Here is an 18,946-nt window from a genome sequence, read left to right as displayed (position 1 = left end):
GGACTTTTCGTTGCTTCACAACGCCCTCTATACCAGCTCTCCTGCCTGCCTTTGTGCAGGTTTTTCCTATGCTGTGAATGTTGGTCTACCACCATTCCTGGCTGAATCTCTCATCTCAAATTCAAATGACTGTTCTCGCAAGGAGCCTTCACTAGTCCTTCCACGCTCACGTACTCATCCCTTCCTCACCGCTGGTGTGCTGTTAGCCTTTGCTACTAGTGTCGCCTGCTCTAAACTGTCAGATTCTTGAGGACAGTGAAGTTCTCCTCCTCCATCCACGTTCATTCTTTCGTTGTTGTTCAGCTCGAGTCGTATCTGACTCTTTGCAACCCCATGGACTGCAGCACGCCAGGCTTCCCTGTCCTTCACTGTCTCAAGTTTGCTCAAACTCACATCCATTGAGTCAGTAATGCTATCTAACCATCTCATCCTCTGAAGCCATCTTCTCCTCCTGCCCTCAATCTTTCCCAGCATCAGGGTCTTTTCCAGTGAGTCAGTTCTTCACATCAGGTGGCCAAAGTACTGGAGCTTCAGCTTCAGCATCAGTCCTTCAGTGAATATTCAGGGTTGACTGATGTGATCTCCTTGCTGTCCAAGGGACTGTCAAGAGTCTTCTCCAGCACAATTCATTCTCTACTTACTCATTTAAAAAGTTGTGGGTGTCTACTGCATAGTAGTTACTATGCATACAGAGGTGAGGAAGCGGCACTGAGCAGACACTGTTGGACTCAATGCTCCTGAAAAGGGGCTCGTGTCAGCTGAAGGGATTCCAGTTAGGGGCACCAACTGCCCTAACGAACTGATGTCCTCTCTGTTGATATTCCATTTCTGAATGTAACCATATCTGCCAAAATATTTGCCTCAACAGGCCTTAAATGCATAGCAAGGTTGAGTTTTTATTGCCAAAGTAAAGGAAAGACCTAAGACAACTTAATGAGACAGCTTATAAATTTTTCAGGAAAAAAAAATCAGCCTTTGAAATTATTGAGTCATTTCAGTTTTTATTCCAGAGTCATACAAAGCACTATCATCTGTATTATTTAGAAGTGGCTTTCAAAACATTTTTGCCATGACTCATGGTATTAAAAAAAACACCCTTTACATCACAATCCAGGTCATATTCATTCATTCCTTCATTAAGTACTGACCACCTGCTATATGCCAAATACTATTCTCAGCAGAATACAGTAGTAAACAGGCAGGAAGAACAAACGCCCTTGCCCTCCAAGACCTTACATGCCGGTGGAGCACATGATAAAGTAAACTCACAAACGCACAGAAAAGGAAGATTCGTGAACCAAAACCCCTATTTCTACATGCCATGTACTCTGATATTTTCTATTAAAAAAAAAAGTGGGCTGTACCCCATTCAGCCATTTAGTTGGCCTCTCAATTTGGTAATGTATTGAGACCTGCACTCTGAGAAGTACTGGTCTAGGTAAGTTATGAATTAGGCAGTGTGTGTATTGTTCCCCTTTTACAGAGGAGACAGAGCGACAGGTAAGCCTTAAGGTTAAGTGGGTCGGCCACACCTGCAACCCGACGGAAGCACCACTGGAGCCCACTGCCACCCTCCCCATTATCCTCTGCGGTCCTCACTGCTGTCGCAGTCCCTACTTTGATGGTGAAATCCTGAGCTCTGCCTGGGGCAGACCTTCTCTCCCTGCCAGGGAAGACCGCATTAGTAACTTCTAGGCCTGACTAGACTGTGTGTGCTCAGGTTTGGCCGCTCACGGGCCCTGCACTGGATGTTGCTTCCTCGCTGCCGCACCAGAGTGGGCTCCTCTGCATTGCGGCTTAACAGCAGGTCTTAACTATCTCTTCCCCTTAAAGGACAGTGCTTTACAGAGCAGGCATTAGTAAATACACATGGAACTGAACTGAATTGGTAAGGAAAGGGGTGGAGGAAGTACTTACTAGTCAGGACTGAAAGATTCAGATGCTTAGGCGGTATCTATTTAAAGGGCTGAGACCAGAAAGATACCACTGGGAAAAAGATCTCACCCAGGTTATAAAAGTTACATGTTTGGTAGAAGCATCAGTAGTATAAAAACTGTTCAATCCAAAAATGTTACATCCCTAGCATCAGTAGATTTAGAATGATGCCAGTAGCTCAGGGATTGCACGGAAGAGTAACTTACATTGATTCAAGAAAAGGAGGGCCAAGGCTAGCTGCGTGAACCTGGACAGGCAGAGGCAAAGGCCTGGGTGCTCGCCAGCAATGGGAGAAACGGCACCTTTGCTGTACCGGTGACCATTACAATGGGGACAGCTGCCAACTCACGCAAATGAGGAAAACCAGTCCCAATTCTCAACAGAGAGAATCTAAATGGCACAGCCGTATCTAGAACTGTCCACTCCTGCTTCGTACAATTTAGGTGAGATGGGGCTGAGTGTATGGAACAAACACCTAAGGAAATGAAGGAGAATCTGTTCAAAAAGGGACATGAACTTTTTCTAATTCTTCACTCAAACTGTAACTTCCAGTTTAAAATCTCATCCTACCACCAGACAGGATGGGGACTTAAGGCCAAGATGAGGTCAGTTATAAAAAATACTGTATCTGTGATACAGTACAAACATAATTTCAATCCTACTAAAAGTAAAAAAAAAAAAAAAACCATTAGCTCAATGACCTCTAAGGTTCGGGGACCTACATATGTGTAGATTTTTAGATATCATGAACACTGAATTCTCTAGCCCATGGTTTTCAGAGTTTATTTTGAATTGGGGACACTAATTCCGTAGGACTAAGGTCAGTTGTGGGGACTGCCTATTTAAGTAAGCATCCTGGATTCTTTTCAAAGATGCATCATGTTGAGAAACTTGCTTAACCTAATTCTTTCCTCTTTAACTGAAAAGCGGCTCAACTTTGTTTCTAATTAGAGCAAAAATGGGCAATAAAACTGTTCAGGTACACCATTTATGTAGTAACACTAAATAAGAGCATGTACAAAATTCAAAGCTATATTTCTTATTGTTTTTAATAGCATTTAGTCACATAATTTACAGAGGCATAGGTTTATAAAAGGCATTTACGACTGGCTGGTAACTTACTCACATCTTGGGTTTTCTTTTAAAATTGAGAATAGGGAAACTAGTTACCAGTTAAAGGATACTTTAGGATTTGATGACTATATTCACAAAAGGTACACTGATATCAATTCTATAAACAGCAAATGTGAATGTAACTTACGCCTACTGGTTCACATTTTTAAACAGCGCCCTCATTTGTTTATAAAGTACTTTAAATGGTTCTTGAAACTCTACTGTAGACATGATATATTCAGTCCAACTAGTTTGGAAGGTGGGTTATGTGACCACATCCAATCTGGGGTCTGATTCAGAATTAAAAAACAAACTGCCTTACACACAGATTATAATCCTGAGCAGCAGCATCAGTTCCCAGATAATACAGCTTCCAGAGCTTTCATCAGTCTCCTTTTTTTGCTTTCACTTACACATATTTTTCTTTTAAAGAAACAAAACATATAAAAAAAAGTCCACCAAATTCTGAAAGTCACAGTTTGTATAGCACTGAATGATAGTGGCTTTGGCATTTGACATTACAAAGTCACTGCCATTACAGATCTTTTCTTCATTCTGGGTCAAGGCGAGGTAAAACAGGAAGAATGAGATTCCCAAATGCAGAATCTTGAGTTATGAAGTATCCTGAGGAATGTGCATGTGCATGCTAAGAAAGGGTTTTAAAAAAGAAAAAGAGGCAATTTAGTTATTAAGAGTCACAGTTCTTCAACCAAGGCATTAAAATTACTTACCCTTTCTGAGCGCTTAAGACCAAATTTGTTTTAAAAGCCAGTTCCGCTGTTGCTAATTTTGTTTAAATACACAGAAGATCTACAATAATAAAGAATTCACATCAACAAGTTGCACCAGGTACTCATTTATCCTCCCTACTCTCTTCCTTGTGGTTCCCATCAGTCAGTAATTGAGTCAAAGACGTGAATTACTTGGTTCCTGGAAGTGGGGAGGAAAACTAGCAACAAGGTCCCAGAGTGCTCTGCTCTTGGTCAATAAAGCAGCAGAGTGAGAAAGAAGGGCAGAAGCTGGAAGGAGAAGGGGCAAGGCAGCTGATTACTGGTGATTAAGGTGCCAACATTTTGTAGAGAATGCTGGAATGGAAATAACAAAACCACCAGTGATGTCCTTTGTCACTAAACAAAGGACTGTTTATAGGTGGTCTAAAGGGAGATGATCTTTAATGTAATGTTCCTTGCAATTCTGAGATTCTAAGGCTTAAAATCATCAGTAATGATGTCTTGTCCAAGGTCTCTGAGAATCTTAAATTATCCAAGATCAATGAAATACTAAAACTGTTCATCACAGTCAATTTTTTTAAGATGATGGGTTGTCAGATTTCCATATTAAGAGTTAAGTCTTGCTCAGTCGTGTCCAATTTTTTGCGACCCTACAGACTACAGCCCACCAGGCTCCTCTGTCCATGGGATTCTCCAGGCAAGAATGCTGGGGTGGGTTGCCATGCCCTCCTCCAGAGGATCTTCCCAACCCAGGGACTGAACCTGTGTGTCTCATGTCTCCTGCACCGGCAGTGGGCTTACCACTAGCACCACTCAAAACAGATATGCTGACCATTAAAAAAAGAATCCAAGCAACAACAAATCAGACTATCAAAGAACATAACAGCATGACCAATTTGAAAAATATGTATGTACTATTAAACTAGCCAGCCAGTTCAGCTTCTTGAGTTCATTCACACCATCCAAATATCCTACACTCTTTTGTGCACAAGCAGTCTCTTGCCAGGTGCGGCAAAAAATCAATCATGACCACGTCAACAACATAAAAGATATTTTCATTACTCCTGTATTGGTCCTTCAAATCCTTTGGGCATGACTGAACATCAGCAAACCACTGCAATTATGTATGGAACATTTTTATTGATATTGCTCCAATGAAATACAAAATAAGAACTTGCTGGTTTCTAAGCCCCGGGAAATCTCCAGTGAGATAAGAATGTCAGTCACACTTTTCTCACCTGCAAAGCTGCCTTCTGCTGGGCTGCAATATGCTGCTGCTCAGCGTGGTCCCGGAAGTCCTTGTTGAGGGCGGGTCTCGAGAGCGCAATGCTAAAATGAGAATCTTAGTTACTTGACTATTTAGAGACTCCTTTACTTTTGAATCACATTTTTTCATTAGATATTCTATATAGGGATTATTTAAAAAACAAAACATCTTCCTGAATAAGTCTTCTTTCCTTCTTCCACTGTTTACATTAATTTATAAGGAAAAGCCCATATTATTTACTAGTGCTTCAGATTATCTCCTTTTTATCAATGATTTATGGTCTGCTTTCAAACTGATTTGAGGTAAAGTTACATTTATGATGAAGACTAAAGAGCTGACCATTTCAAGCAGATGGTGGAGCATACGAAGGCAGGATTCAACCCTGACACATTGGAAGGAATTCATGGTTTAGCAGGACTGGAGGTCTGGAGGGGGGAGAAGTGGGTTGTCAAAAAATGAGTCTAGGAAGGAAGGCAGGTACCAGGACATGTACAGCCTCGTGAAAGAAATCAAGAAATTCAATTCCTAGGCCAGGAAATTAAACATACGAGAATGACAGATGCTTGCAGAAGGAAGTGACAGGGAATAATAAACAAAGTTCACATTTCTGACTTTGATTACTAGTGGATCTGTACCACTCCTGGCAACAAGCAAGCCAAGAATACTAAGTAGGTAGAGAGGGGAGATGAGTTCAGTGTGAAACACATCAAGTGTGAAACGCCTGCAGGACATCAAAGTGCAGATGTCCAGGAGGCAGTCTGGTACTTGAGAGAGGAATGGGCTAGAGACGTAAGCGTGTAAAAGTTATCAGCACATAAATAACAGGCTGTGAAAGTGGATGCAACTGTCCAGTGAAAAGACGCAGACTGGGCAACTGGTCTAGAACAGAACTCGGAGGAATACCAACACTCAAGAGACAGGCAGTGGAGAAAGGTCTAAAATAGACACCAAGACGGTCTAACAGTGAATGAATGGAAGCCAAGAAGACTATTTTAAGGAGGAAGAAGCTGTATACAATGGAATAAAAAAAATAAAAAGCTTGTCATCTGTGACGGCAAATCCCATATGAGCTCACATATATGTGGAATCTAAAAAACAAAACGAAAACAGACTTCTATATACCTGAATCTAACACAATATTTATATCAAGTATATGCCAATAAAAATTAAAACAAAAAATTAACCAGTAATAATAAAAAAAAGAAAACAGACTCACAGATAAACAGGTGGTTAACAGAGGGGAGGGGTGTGAGGTGGGAGAAACAGGTAAAGGGGATTAAGAGGCACCAACCTGTTAGAAAATAAAGAGGTCACAGGAATGTAATATGCAGCGTAAGAAATGTGATCAACAATGTTGTGATAACTTTGTGTAGGGACAGATGGTCACTTCCTGTAGTGGTCAGATCAGTGCACAGTAAACCTGTAGCTAATGTAATACTGTACAGTAACTACACCTCCATTTTTGAAAAGGAAGAAATCAGTGGTTTCAAATAACGCTAAGCAGTCTAACAAGAAAAGGACTTTGATTCATCAGATTTAGCCACAAGGAAGTTGCAAGTGACCTGGGCTCCAATCCATTCTTTGGGGCTAGGTTGGGGAGGCCTGGAAGTCAGACTGTAGTGGGCTAAGGAGTCAGTAAGTGAGACCGCAGAGATGTGTAGGTAGACAACTCCTTTAAGAGATCTGCCTGAAAGAGGGAAAGGGAAGTTAAGGTGGTGGCCGAATGGCATAATGGGTGTCAGGGAAGAGATTTAAGATGGCAGAAATGAAATAAAGATCATTAAGCTACCTCAATTTTACCTACTTGGCATAATGCTTAAAAAGTGGGACATTAACAATAATTTCATGAATAACAACAACCAAAAAACACAAAACTCTTTTCTTTTTTTGCAAGTAGCCTGTAGAGAAAATTAAATATTCTGATTAGAATGAAAATATTTAAAATCTAAACAATTTTTTTAAAATCTAATTTTTTTCAAATCCAACTAGGAAATAAAACATCACATGTTAAATTCCAATGTTAAAGAAACAAATCACTGCCAACCAATTCTAATTCTGTCCAAGATGCTTTTTGTATCACTGAATATAAAAACCAGGTTATTCTTCTTTACCTAGCTCCAGGATGATTTGTTGAAGATTGGTTCTGCATTAGTAACTTTCTTTTTTCTTTGTCCAGCTCTGCCAAGATTGCAACTCTATTTTTGTTTTGAAAACCTAAAATAAGAGAGGGGGTGGGGAATGAGAAAGAAAGCAGATTAGAGCTTTATAAGCTCTAATAAATAAAGCTCTACTTTATAAGCCTAGGCTACCTAGAAATCCAGAAAGCAAAATTTTATTCTCTAACAGGATAATAAACTACTAGTAAGCACTTTTCCTTCTCTATTGCCTATTTTCACCAACTGTAACAGCATTATACGCAGATAAAAGCAAAGTATAATTCTGACTGACGACTTTTAAGACTTAGTTCTACAGAATTTTAATCACCAAAGATGGGTAACAGCATTTGTTTCTTAAAATCTCTCTGGCCCCAAATTCGGCAGGGACCAATCTCTACCTTGCTCAGTCAATCTCTGAAGTGGAGATTTTCTTAGTTCTCAGTTCTAGGAGTCTTTATGAATGCCTCTTTCATGGAAGTGGAGAGCGTGAAAAGTATTAGATATACTCAGGTCAAAACAGTATTTCTTTTTCTCAACAGCTTTCATTCAGAAATGACACACACAGTCTTTCAAGGAACAAGCCAAAGAATTGCAACTGACTAGCAACAGTTCTGAGAGAGAAATGGAACAGAACCGAAGGGAAAGGCTTCAGTCAGGTCTGTCAGGCTCCTATCTGCGGACCTTGTCTGATGTCCCAGAACTGTACTTCCTTTTTGACCTTTCAAAAATAATTTATATGGCAGTTTTTGCACAAAACATTTACTATATTATAGACATATATAGTCAACAGAACTTAAGTAACAGTAATAGCTTATTTCAAATTTGAAACTTACGGCAAAACACTAGGTAGTCTATTTGTTACATGAAGTACATTATTATGCTTCAGTTCAGTTCAGTTCACTTCAGTCGCTCAGTCGTGTCCGACTCTTCGCGACCCCATGAGTCACAGCACGCCAGGCCTCCTTGTCCATCACCATCTCCCAGAGTTCACTCAGACTCACGCCCATCGAGTCCATGATGCCATCCAGCCTTCTCATCCTGGGTCGGTCCCCTTCTCCTCCTGCCCCCAATCCCTCCCAGCATCAGAGTCTTTGCCAATGAGTCAGCTCTTCGCATGAGGTCTGGCTCTTTGCGACCCTATGAACTGTAGTCCTCCAGGTTCTTCTGTTCGTGGGATTTTTCAGGCAGGATTACTGGAGCAGGTTGCCATTTCCTCCTCCAGGGGATCTTCCCGATCCAGGGACTGAACTTGAGTCTCCTACATTGGCAGGCAGATTCTTTACCACTGAGCCACCCAGGAAGGTGAGTTATGTGAAGTAGTTAAGTGTAATTTTCTAGAGCAAGATTCTCCCACTGTCAAGGTTTGCACAAACTTAACTCAAAGACACAGATATATAAAATTTAACTTCTGTTACAGTCACTACATGAACTGTTTTTTTAACACAAACTATCTCTTGCCATAATTCAGTATTTTACTTTTATGTTATTTTACATGTATCTTAAAGTTAAAGGTAACTTTTACATTCTTAGAAGCATGAGGGTAGTAAAACATATTATCTCATGTACAGTAGGAAATACTATTTCTTTATAACTAAACTTTTTCCTAATAAAATTATTTTATAATGCAGCACACTCTAAAAGTTCCACTTTCAGAACTATAACTGTCTCCATTCACAATCATATGTACTCTCATTTCCACATTCATTTACAGAAACATTTTAATACCACACATTTCTGTGTCACTAAAAATATTCTGGAGTAACAAGCATTACATCAAACTGCACTTAAAACCTAACAGCTAATAATTCACATTGTATGAAGAGTTCTATGACACTTAACAAGGACTAATAGGAAATCTTTTTATTGAAAAAAATCTAAAACTAAAGAATGAAAATTACTGTTTGATAAGTGGGGTTATGGATAATATACTTTCCAATTACAGTTATTATACTGCTTTCAAAACAATGATTATTTTTAAAGATATTTTAAAAATTCAAATCCTTTCAAGTACTTATCTTACAAGCTATATACTCTTCACAACTCTACAGTGAATCGAACTATATCACCCTAAGAGAGCTGCTTAGGGGGAGGTTCCCTGGTGGCCTACTGGTCAGCACTGCACGCTTTCAGTACCATAGCCTAGGTTCAATTCCTGACTGGGTAACTGAGACCCTACAAGCTGCTTAGTGTGTCCCGTCCTCAAAAAAACAAAACAGCTGCTTAATATTGGAGGAGTCCATTCCTCCAATTAGTTTACTGGTTTACTAATAAACTATTAGTTTAACATGTTTTAAGTTATTTATTGTGTATAAATGACATAAATGCAGGCACTAAGGCAGATGCTAAGAATGCAGCCACGTGTCACAACCTGACTTCACTCTAGCTCTCATGGTTCTTAAAACATTCCAGTGAAGAAGGAAATTATCAAATAATTACACAGATGAATGTATAATTAGAGTCTAAGATGAGCAGTCTGAAATAAAGAAATAAAATTCTATCAGCATTTATAACATTCACTGTAGGACTCAATGTTGAATCACCCTGACTCAGACTGGAAGGAGGGGGAGCAGTGTCAAAGCAGTCTCCCCCAGGAAGGAGTGCTTGAGCTGAAATGTTAGATTAATTAGTTTAATTAGGGGTGGAGGGACAAAATAACCCTTCCCCTGGTAGAAAGATCAGAGAAGCTACAAGGCTGAGAATACACTAGACAAGAGGAAAAAAGCCAGTAGAACAAGCTAGAGATGAGAGGTTGTTCATGGCCAGAGAAATGAACAGACATGCCAAACCCAAGAGCTTTTTAGGCAGTTAAATCAAGGGGACAATGAGAGAATTAGTATGAAGTAAGGAATAAGGAATAATCATCTCCAACTCTTTGCAACCCCATACTGTAGCCCACCAGGCTCCTCTGTCCATGAATTTTCCAGGCAAGAATACTGGAGCAGATTGCCACGTTTTTGGAGGGTAGGCAGGCAGAATATTATTATGCCTCCTTAATGATACATAAAATGTATTCAGTGGTTCAAGCTTATACTAATTCAGGAGAGATTGCCTGAGTCTAAGTCTTCGCAGAGTAAAAAATATAACAACATTATTAACTGAATTAATTAGTAGCAGTATCTGGTCTTCTAGATAGCTAGTTAGTGGCAAACATTTCCTATAACTTGCAAGATTAAAAAATTATTCAACTCTTAAAAAAAAATTACTCAACTCTTAGCCACCTTTTAGAATTTACTGAAAACACAGATCAGGGAAAAGAATAAGCCCTGGTGTCTGCTCAGGTGATCTCCCTGTGTTCAAGTTCTTTCTTAGACCCTGAGGACTTACCCCTTTAAGCTGCTGCCTCTTCTTCTATCTATTGAGGTTCCTTGTCTTCATCAGTGGCTAAATAAGATGAAATCTCTTCTGCTTGGATCACCCTTTCCTCCTCACTCATTTTTCTTTTCCTCTTACAGATAAACTCATTTCTCTGAATTTATTTATAGTAAATAGCTTTAGTATTTTTAGATTTTATATATTTTAGAGTTTATAGTAAGGATTTTCTGCTTAATAATAGCTGCATAAGAGATGCAAAAATAAAGGTGAGGTCTTTTGCCCCTAGTCTAGAGCTCCCAATTTTTTCTTGGATGCTATAATTACAATGTTCAAACCCACAGCAAAAGTGCAGTGTGGGAAACAATCAACAGCGAACTTGGGCACAGATTCAATCTGGGTTCTCATCTCAGTACTACCAGTATTTAATATTGGGAAAATCACCTCACTATACAGGACCGATAGGCATAACAATGACAACTTTGAAGGACGGTTATATGAAATATAGTAAATATAAAAAAAACACCTAGCATACTGCCTGCCACGTGGTTCAGTTCAGTAGCTCAGTTGTGTCCGACTCTCTGCGGCGCCATGAACCGCAGCACGCCAGGCCTCCCTGTCCATCGCCAACTCCTGGAGTCCACCCAAACCCATGTCCATTGAGTCGGTGATGCCATCCAACCATCTTATCCTCTGTTGTCCCCTTCTCCTCCTGCCCTCAATCCCTCCCAGCATCAGGGTCTTTCCAAGGAGTCAGTTCTTCACATCAGGTGGCCAAGTATTGGAGTTTCAGCTTCAACATCAGTCCTTCCAAAGCTTACTAAATACTAGCTATTACTTAATTACTGGCTATTACTTACTTACTAAATACTAGCTATTACTTTTAGTATCACTTAGTGTTCTCTATCCGGAGAAGGCAGTGGCACCCCACTCCAGTACTCTTGGCTGGAAAATCCCATGGACAGAGGAGCCTGGTGGGCTGCAGTCCATGGGGTCACAAACAGTCAGATACGACTGAGTGACTTCACTTTCACTTTTCACTTTCATGCATTGGAAAAGGACATGGCAACCCACTCCAGTGTTCTTGCCTGGAGAATCCCAGGGACGGGGGAGCCTGGTGGGCAGCCATCGATGGGGTCGCACAGAGTTGGACACGACTGAAGCGACTTAGCAGCAGCAACAGCAGTGTTCTCTATCATTTAGTTTGTTAACCTCACTAGATTCTTTAAAATATATATATTTATTTGGTTGCGCTGAGTCTTAGTTGAGGCATGTGGGATCTAGTTCCCTGACCAGGGATCAAACCTGGGCCCCCTGCATTGGGAGCCGTTTTAGCCACTGGACTACCAGGGAAGTCCCCTCACTAGATTCTTGTCAGCCCCATTCTGACAATTCTCGTTCAGTAAACAGGTTTCCATTACAAAGGATACAAGTGATTAGCACAGCTTTCAAGGTTACACTCACGTGACTGGCCTCCCAGGTCAGTCTCAATGGACCGGGGATCACAAGCTCTCTTTTACTATACAAACAATCTCATTCTAGTTTATATAACACTCTGCCTCAATTCAGTTTCATTCCTATTTGAACCTGGGCCTATAGATCAATTCCAGAAATCGATCTATTACTCTAAGCATCAGAAAACTACTGTAGTGCCTTTGCCTTGACAATGAAAAATGAGACAAAAAGAAATCTAGCTTTCTTTATTTAGAAATCTAGCTTTAAAAAACCAACTCCAAATTGTATCTTTGCATCCACACTCTCATCTTTAAAAAAGGTACAAATACAAGAATTTTAAGGTGATTTTTATGCATCACTAGGATAAATTCTTAATTAAGAGGTAGCATACCTTCGCGCAAGCCTGAAGGGTAAATTTGCTTTCCTTCTGGACCATAGATGGTTTAAGAACCTGGGTCTGAGGTCCCAAGAGCTATGCTACTCCAATCCTACACAGCATCCTGAAATCACAGCTAAGAACATCCAAAGTGGCCCCAAATCAGTAGTTCCCATCACTGGATTACAGGAATTCTAGTTATTACTCTAAGCATTCTGAGGTAACTATAATAGAACTAAAAGAACTAGGATGTTACTCGGTGTTTCACCAGGTTTCTCTGTGTAGCTAAAATCAGGTTAGAGCCATCTCCCAACTGCCAACACATGATCACAGGACTCTGATACTTACCAGCCATGAGCGCCTCTTTCCATAGGAATGGTACCTTGGCCAAATTCCAGTTTGACAATCTGCCTCTACATATTAAATTCTCAAAATGTTACTCATTGATCAGATAATTATTATGAACCCATCAAATGTTCCACACTATGGTGAATGCTAAGGAGAATTGAGAGACTTCAGTAACTGTCTGAAGAGCTTGTGAAATTTAGCAGTTCAGACGGCTACTGCAGTATGACAGACTGCTAGATCTCCAGATGACCTGCCCCCTACAGTAGAGACACTAATACATTACACCACACAGATGAAGGTTTTTGTAAAAGTCATTGTTCTTTCAGGTGTTATTGTAAGATAATTATGGAGCTTTGTCTTCAATCTTCATAATAAGTAGTTCCAATACACATAAACAGTACAAAAGTAATTTAACATAAAGAGTAAAATGCAGTAACTCCAAAAATAGTTTATTTTCCCTGAGAGTCTCAGAGTCTATAGAACATGATATGGACTCCCTCTGCTGGTGTCTAATAGCAACAGCTCATGACACCAAAAAAATCACTGACAAAAGAGCAACAAAAGTCAAAGGACTAACCTAAATTTGCTTCTATTTAGGGGATGTTTCATAGTGGATTTGACTACGAATCAATCCAAGGCAACAGTAAAAATGATTGTGTTTTATTCCAACTGCTTACAAAATTATAAATCTTGAATATCTGTGCTATTACAACAGAAAGATAAAAATATTTGTTTTCATTTGGACTTCATTCACGGTGTGACTTTTAGAAGCATATTTTCTCTCCAAAATGGATTTCTCTTAGTTTCATTTTGGTTCAAATTAAAATTTTAATCTGAATCCCTATAACCTGTTGAAAAGAAGAGGTCAAAGACCACAGGGGAATGCTGACCTGTAATTAGTCCACAGAACACACAAATCACTCTTGGGTATTTGCGAGAACAGAACTGCATTAGCTGGTTACACCCAGTAAAGCTGTCACCACAGCTAGGCTTTTACAATACCACACTTCTATAAAGGGCTTCCTAGGTGGCTTGGTGGTACAGAATCTGCCTGCCAAGGCAGAAGACTCAGGTTCAATCCTGGGAAACATTCCCTAGAGAAGGAAATGGGAACTCACTCCAGTGTTCTTGCCTGGAAAATCCCATGGACAGAGGAGCCTGGCAGGCTGCAGTCCATGGGGTCACAAAGCGTTGGACGCAACTTAGCAACTAAAACTTTCACACCCAGGATGGATTTTCTAATTCCAAGTACCCTTTGAGGAATTGCCCCCATTTTGACTGCTTTGTGTAAAAATAAAGACTGTTGTTTAAGACCGGGAAAAAAAAAAAAAAGTGAGCAAGATTTCAGCTTCTACAGCCAACATAAAGGAAACAGGAGTTTGTTTGGAGTATAATTTGAGCCAAGCCATCTACTAGAACAAAATCACATTTCAGAGGAATATACCAGAATCCAGGGTCTCTATAACGTATTAGTCATAGTACCCAGGATTTCATAACAAATCACTAAGTGTAGTAAGAAACTTGGGCTTCCCTGGTGGCTCAGCTGGTAAAGAATCCACCTGCAATGTGGGAGACCTGGGTTTGATCCCTGGGTTGGGAAGATCCCCTGGAGATGGGAAAGACTACCCATTCCAGTATTCTGGCCTAGAGAATTCCATGGACTGTATAGTCTATGGGGTCACAAAAAGTTGGACATGACTGAGTGACTTTCACTTAGAGTAAGAAAAAGACAAATGTGACCCATACTCCCCCCCCCGCTAAAAAAAAAAACGCAGTCAACAGAAACCAACTCCAAAACGATCTAGGTGATGTAATTAGCAGTGACACAGAACCTGTATCCAGACTCTTAAAAAAAACTGGTAATAAAAACAGGTTTTAAAAAAATGAGCAAAAGGAAGTCTGAACAAACACTTCACAAAGATTTGCGATGGCCAATAAGCACATTAAAAAGTGCTCAACATTTGTCATCAGGGAAATGCAAGTCAATACTACAATGAGATGTCACTTTTTTACACCCTCTAAAATGGCTAAAATTGAAAAGACCAACAGTGCTCTATATGGAGCAACCAGAAATATCACACTTTACTAGAGGGAATGTAAAGTACACTCCACTGCTCTACTCCCAGCTATTTATCCAAATATCCACAAAAAGACTTACAAATATTCAAAGCAGCTTTATTCACAATGACCCAAACTGACAGAACCCCAAAGTCTCCAAAAAGGAAAACGAATAAGGAAACTGGTAAATCCATGCAATGGAATACTAGTCTGCAATAACAAAGACTAAACAACTGTCACGCGGCACAAGGTGGACGGTTCTCACAGACAGTACAGTGAGCGTGAGCAGGACAGAAACATGTTTACATGACGTTTAAAATGAAACACGACTACGCTTAATTTAAAAATAAGGTCTGTCAGATGGACGCTTACTTTTGATATGGAGAGGAAAACAGAAGTTTCAGTTTTTCAAGTAGGTTTGTAAGTTTGTAAGTTTCACTTACAAGGTGGAACCGATACTTTCTGGAGATTAAACTTTGCTTTTGAAAACTTATTTTTTAAAACTTATTTTTAAACAAAACAAAACATCCTTACTTGGGATGTTTCTAACTTGATTGGCTTACGGGAGCTCTTAACACACATGAAATGTGTATGGAAAGTTTTTCAAGCAAATGAAAATAAAAACATGGATATGGCCCAATGACAATTTTAACTTCTTTAAAAGTGGTTCTTATCTCAAGTAAAAAAGTAAGAGAACAAATGTCAGAGCAGGACCTAAGGTTTATAATGTGAGCAATATTAACACAGATTAAAATATAGGATTTAGATGTTCCAGATGTTCAAGCTGGATTTAGGAAAGGCAGAGAAACCAGAGATCAAATTGCTAACATCTGCTGTATCATCAAAAAGCAAGAGAGTTCCATAAAAACATCTACTTCTGCTTCACTGACTATGCCAAAGCCTTTGACTGTGTGGACCACAACAAACTCTGGAAAATTCTTACCGAGATGGGAATACCAGACCACCTAACCGGAGCAATCTATACGCAGGTCAAGAAGCAACAGTTAGAACTAGACATGGAACAACAGACTGGTTCCAAATCGGGAAAGGAGTACATCAAGGCTGTATATTGTTACCCTGCTTATTTAACTTCTATGCAGAGTACATCATGAGAAACGCTGGACTACATGAAGCACAAGCTGGAATCAAGATTGCTGGGAGAAATATCAATAACCTCAGAAATATCAATAACACCACCCTTATGGCAGAAAGAAGAACTAAAGAGCCTCTTGATGAAAGTGAAACAAGAGAGTGAAAATTTGGTTTAAAATTCAACATTCAGAAAACTAAGATCGTGGCATCTGGTCCCATCACTTCACGGCAAACAGATGGGGAAACAGTGGAAACCGTGATAGACTTCATTTTTGGGGGGCTCCAAAATCACTACAGATGGTGACTGCAGCCATGAACTGAAAAGACGTTTGTTCCTTGGAAGAAAAGTTATGACCAACGTAGACAGGTTATTAAAAAGCAGAGACATTATTTTGCCAACAAAGGTCCATCTAGTCAAAGCTATGGTTTTTCCAGTAGTCATGTATGGATGTGAGAGTTGGACTATAAAGAAAGCTGAGAGCCAAAGAATTGATGCTTTTGAACTGTGGTGTTGGAAAAGACTCTAGACAGTCCTTTGGACAGCAAGGAGATTCAACCAGTCCATCCTAAAGGAAATCAGTCCTGAACAGTCATTGGAAGGACTGATGCTGAAGCTCCAATACTTTGGTCACCTGATGTGAAGAACCGACTCATCTGAAAAGACCCTGATGCTGGGAAAGAGTGAGGGCAGGAGGAGAAGGGGATGACAGAGGATGAGATGGTTGGATGGCATCACTGACTCAATAGACATAGGTTTGGGTGGACTCCGGGAGCTGGTGATGGACAGGGAGGCCTGGCAGGCTTCAGTTCATGGGGTCATAAAGAGTCGGAAATGACTGAGCAACTGAACTGACTGACATATAGACAAAATGATCAAATTGCTTCAAATATGCGATTTTATTTTGCTAGTCTTTTTTTTTTGCTATTCATTTTTAATTCTGCCTACAATGACTACCCTATGCTAAATTTCTACCAAAATTAATTTTCTATCAAAAGTTCCTAGTAATAAAAGAAATTCCAGGATGCACTTACCTTGTCCTGAAGGGTTTGCTGCCATCTTCCTATTTTCTGTTTCAACTATGTTCAGGGGTCAGCACTTTACAAACACCTGTGAAAAATAATGTGTACACACTTATCTTCATCTCTTCAGAAACATATGTCTGAAAGGCACACAACTTAAAGCAAGTACCTCAAGTTATTTAGAGGGCTCAGTTGCTTCAGTCATGTTTGACTCTGCGACCTTAAAGCCTGCCAGGCTCCTCTGTCCATGGGATTTTCCAGACAATACTGGGTTGCCATTTCCTACTCCAGGAGATCTTCCTGACCCAGGGATGGAACCAGTGTCTTTTATGTCTCCCATATTGTCAGATGGGTTCTTTACCTCTAGCACCACCTGGGAAGCCCACTTAGAGAGTGAAAGTCAAATTTTTATTCTTGCAGATGTTGATACCAACAGTTAGCATTACTGTCTTTAATTACATCATTAGGTTATGTTTACCAAATACTACCAAATGTATCAACTAATTGATAGTATCAATGCGATTACAGGACTAGGAAGCAAAAATCACTCAACGATAGTGCCTCTGGATTCATTTAAGATACCTAGCTAACAACTACTGTGTATACTACTTAAGGCTAAAAAGGGAAAGAAGCCGAATATTTCTCCAGTATATACTCTGCACTCTACACTTTATGACTGAAATTAGTTATTTTATTTATCACCACTTTATAAATGGGGAGATTGTGCCCAAGGTAACGAAGCTAGCGCGAATACTGTTAGTTTTAAATTTCGTGCTTTTGAACTAGGCCTTGGGTAGATCCCAAATGAGCAAGACCCTACTCTTGCTCTCATGAAATGTACAATCCAGTGGGAAAACACTGTCTCATTCAAGGAACAATACTAAAAAAAAGTTTAATACGCGCTTTTTACAAGGCGTAAACAACGCTCTGTGAGCAGAGACGAACTGATTCTACTGGCGTGACGAGGTATGCCTTATAAGATGCGCACGAAAAGACAAGAGCTAGTAAACACATGTCGGTTTTGAACAAAATAATGTTAGGTGTCTCCTGCGGCATAAGTACAGAGCAGACGAAAACCGGGTTAGGAAGGGAGGAACAAGAAGGCCATCTTGTGATGGGGGACTTCAAGCAGGGACGTGACAAGGTTGTACCAGCCTCTCAGAAGGGTCCCTGGGGCGTGCGTGGAGGCTGGCGCAGCGGCTGCGGTCGAGACCCAGGACAACACGGGGAGTGAATGCTGGGAGGCAAAGCTGACGGGGAAGCCACTACCCTATAGCATGGGATGGCGGCAGCAAGTCAGCGCCGGGGCCACACACCTCCATAACCGGTGCCGCCAGGCGGTCCTACTTACCGCGAGGCGGAAGAGCCAGGACCGCCTAGCCGTCAGGTCGCGTTCTCCAAGGGGGCGCGACCACTTAAGGACCCGCAACTGGAGCTCAACGTGTAACTCCACAACCCTCCCGCCCCCGCTGCTCTTCCGCCCCCCGGTAACTTACCCACGAGGGAGCGGAAGTCCCGCCTCCCGCCTGGACCCAACTGCCGCTCCTCACGGTGATTCGTACTTTAACTGCCAACCTCATGCATACGCCACTTCCTGTCCAAAGAATGGCAGCCAGAGAGGCTCAGGGAACTTGCAGGCCGGGGGCGGGGCCCGAAAGGGGCGGGGCGCGCAGTGACGTAGGGGCGGGGCAGAGACAGAATGGGTCCCTAGCACCGCGAGTAGCTATTCCTTCCAGACCGCTGGGGGCAGAAAAGCCACCAGGGCAGCAACTGTGAATCCACTTAGGTTGGGACTGAGGCGGAGGTGCGGTTGGCACTCGGAGAGCGAGCTTTAACAACCATCTTGGGGTTGCGCATCTTGATGTACACAAATTCCGGGGATACTTTTCTACTTTTAGTTCAGTTCAGTTCAGTCGCTCAGTCGTGTCCGACTCTTTGCGACCCCATGAATTGCGGCACGCCAGGCCTCCCTGTCCATCACCAACTTCCGGAGTTCACTCAGACTCGCGTCCATCGAGTCAGTGATGCCATCCAGCCATCTCATCCTCTGTCGTCCCCTTCTCCTCCTGCCCCCAATCCCTCCCAG

General features: G+C 41.1%; 1 protein-coding gene across 7 annotated transcripts; it reads right to left on the bottom strand.

Annotated features, from left to right (window-relative positions):
- Nucleotides 1–984: 984 nt before the first annotated feature.
- Nucleotides 985–18,460, bottom strand: INIP (INTS3 and NABP interacting protein). 7 transcript variants are annotated; one of them, XM_069573863.1, is made up of 6 exons: nt 18,357–18,401; nt 17,030–17,245; nt 16,873–16,948; nt 7,158–7,260; nt 5,018–5,108; nt 985–3,694 (listed from the first exon to the last, which is right to left on the bottom strand). In XM_069573863.1, the coding sequence occupies exons 3-6, from the start codon at nt 16,895–16,897 to the stop codon at nt 3,599–3,601; spliced, it is 315 nt and encodes a 104-aa protein (XP_069429964.1). In that variant the 5' UTR covers nt 16,898–16,948; nt 17,030–17,245; nt 18,357–18,401; the 3' UTR covers nt 985–3,598. The 7 variants fall into 7 exon arrangements, with proteins under 7 accessions (XP_069429964.1, XP_069429967.1, XP_069429962.1 ...); XM_069573866.1 differs by lacking the exon at nt 17,030–17,245 and adding an exon at nt 8,036–8,460 and having other exon boundaries at nt 18,357–18,389; XM_069573861.1 differs by having other exon boundaries at nt 18,212–18,388.
- Between the last annotated feature and the right edge of the window lie 486 nt (nt 18,461–18,946).

The sequence above is a fragment of the Ovis canadensis genome, chromosome 2, assembly GCF_042477335.2.
Source record: "Ovis canadensis isolate MfBH-ARS-UI-01 breed Bighorn chromosome 2, ARS-UI_OviCan_v2, whole genome shotgun sequence".
NCBI classification, from domain to species: domain Eukaryota; kingdom Metazoa; phylum Chordata; class Mammalia; order Artiodactyla; family Bovidae; genus Ovis; species Ovis canadensis.
This window is presented reverse-complemented; position numbering and strand designations above follow the sequence as displayed.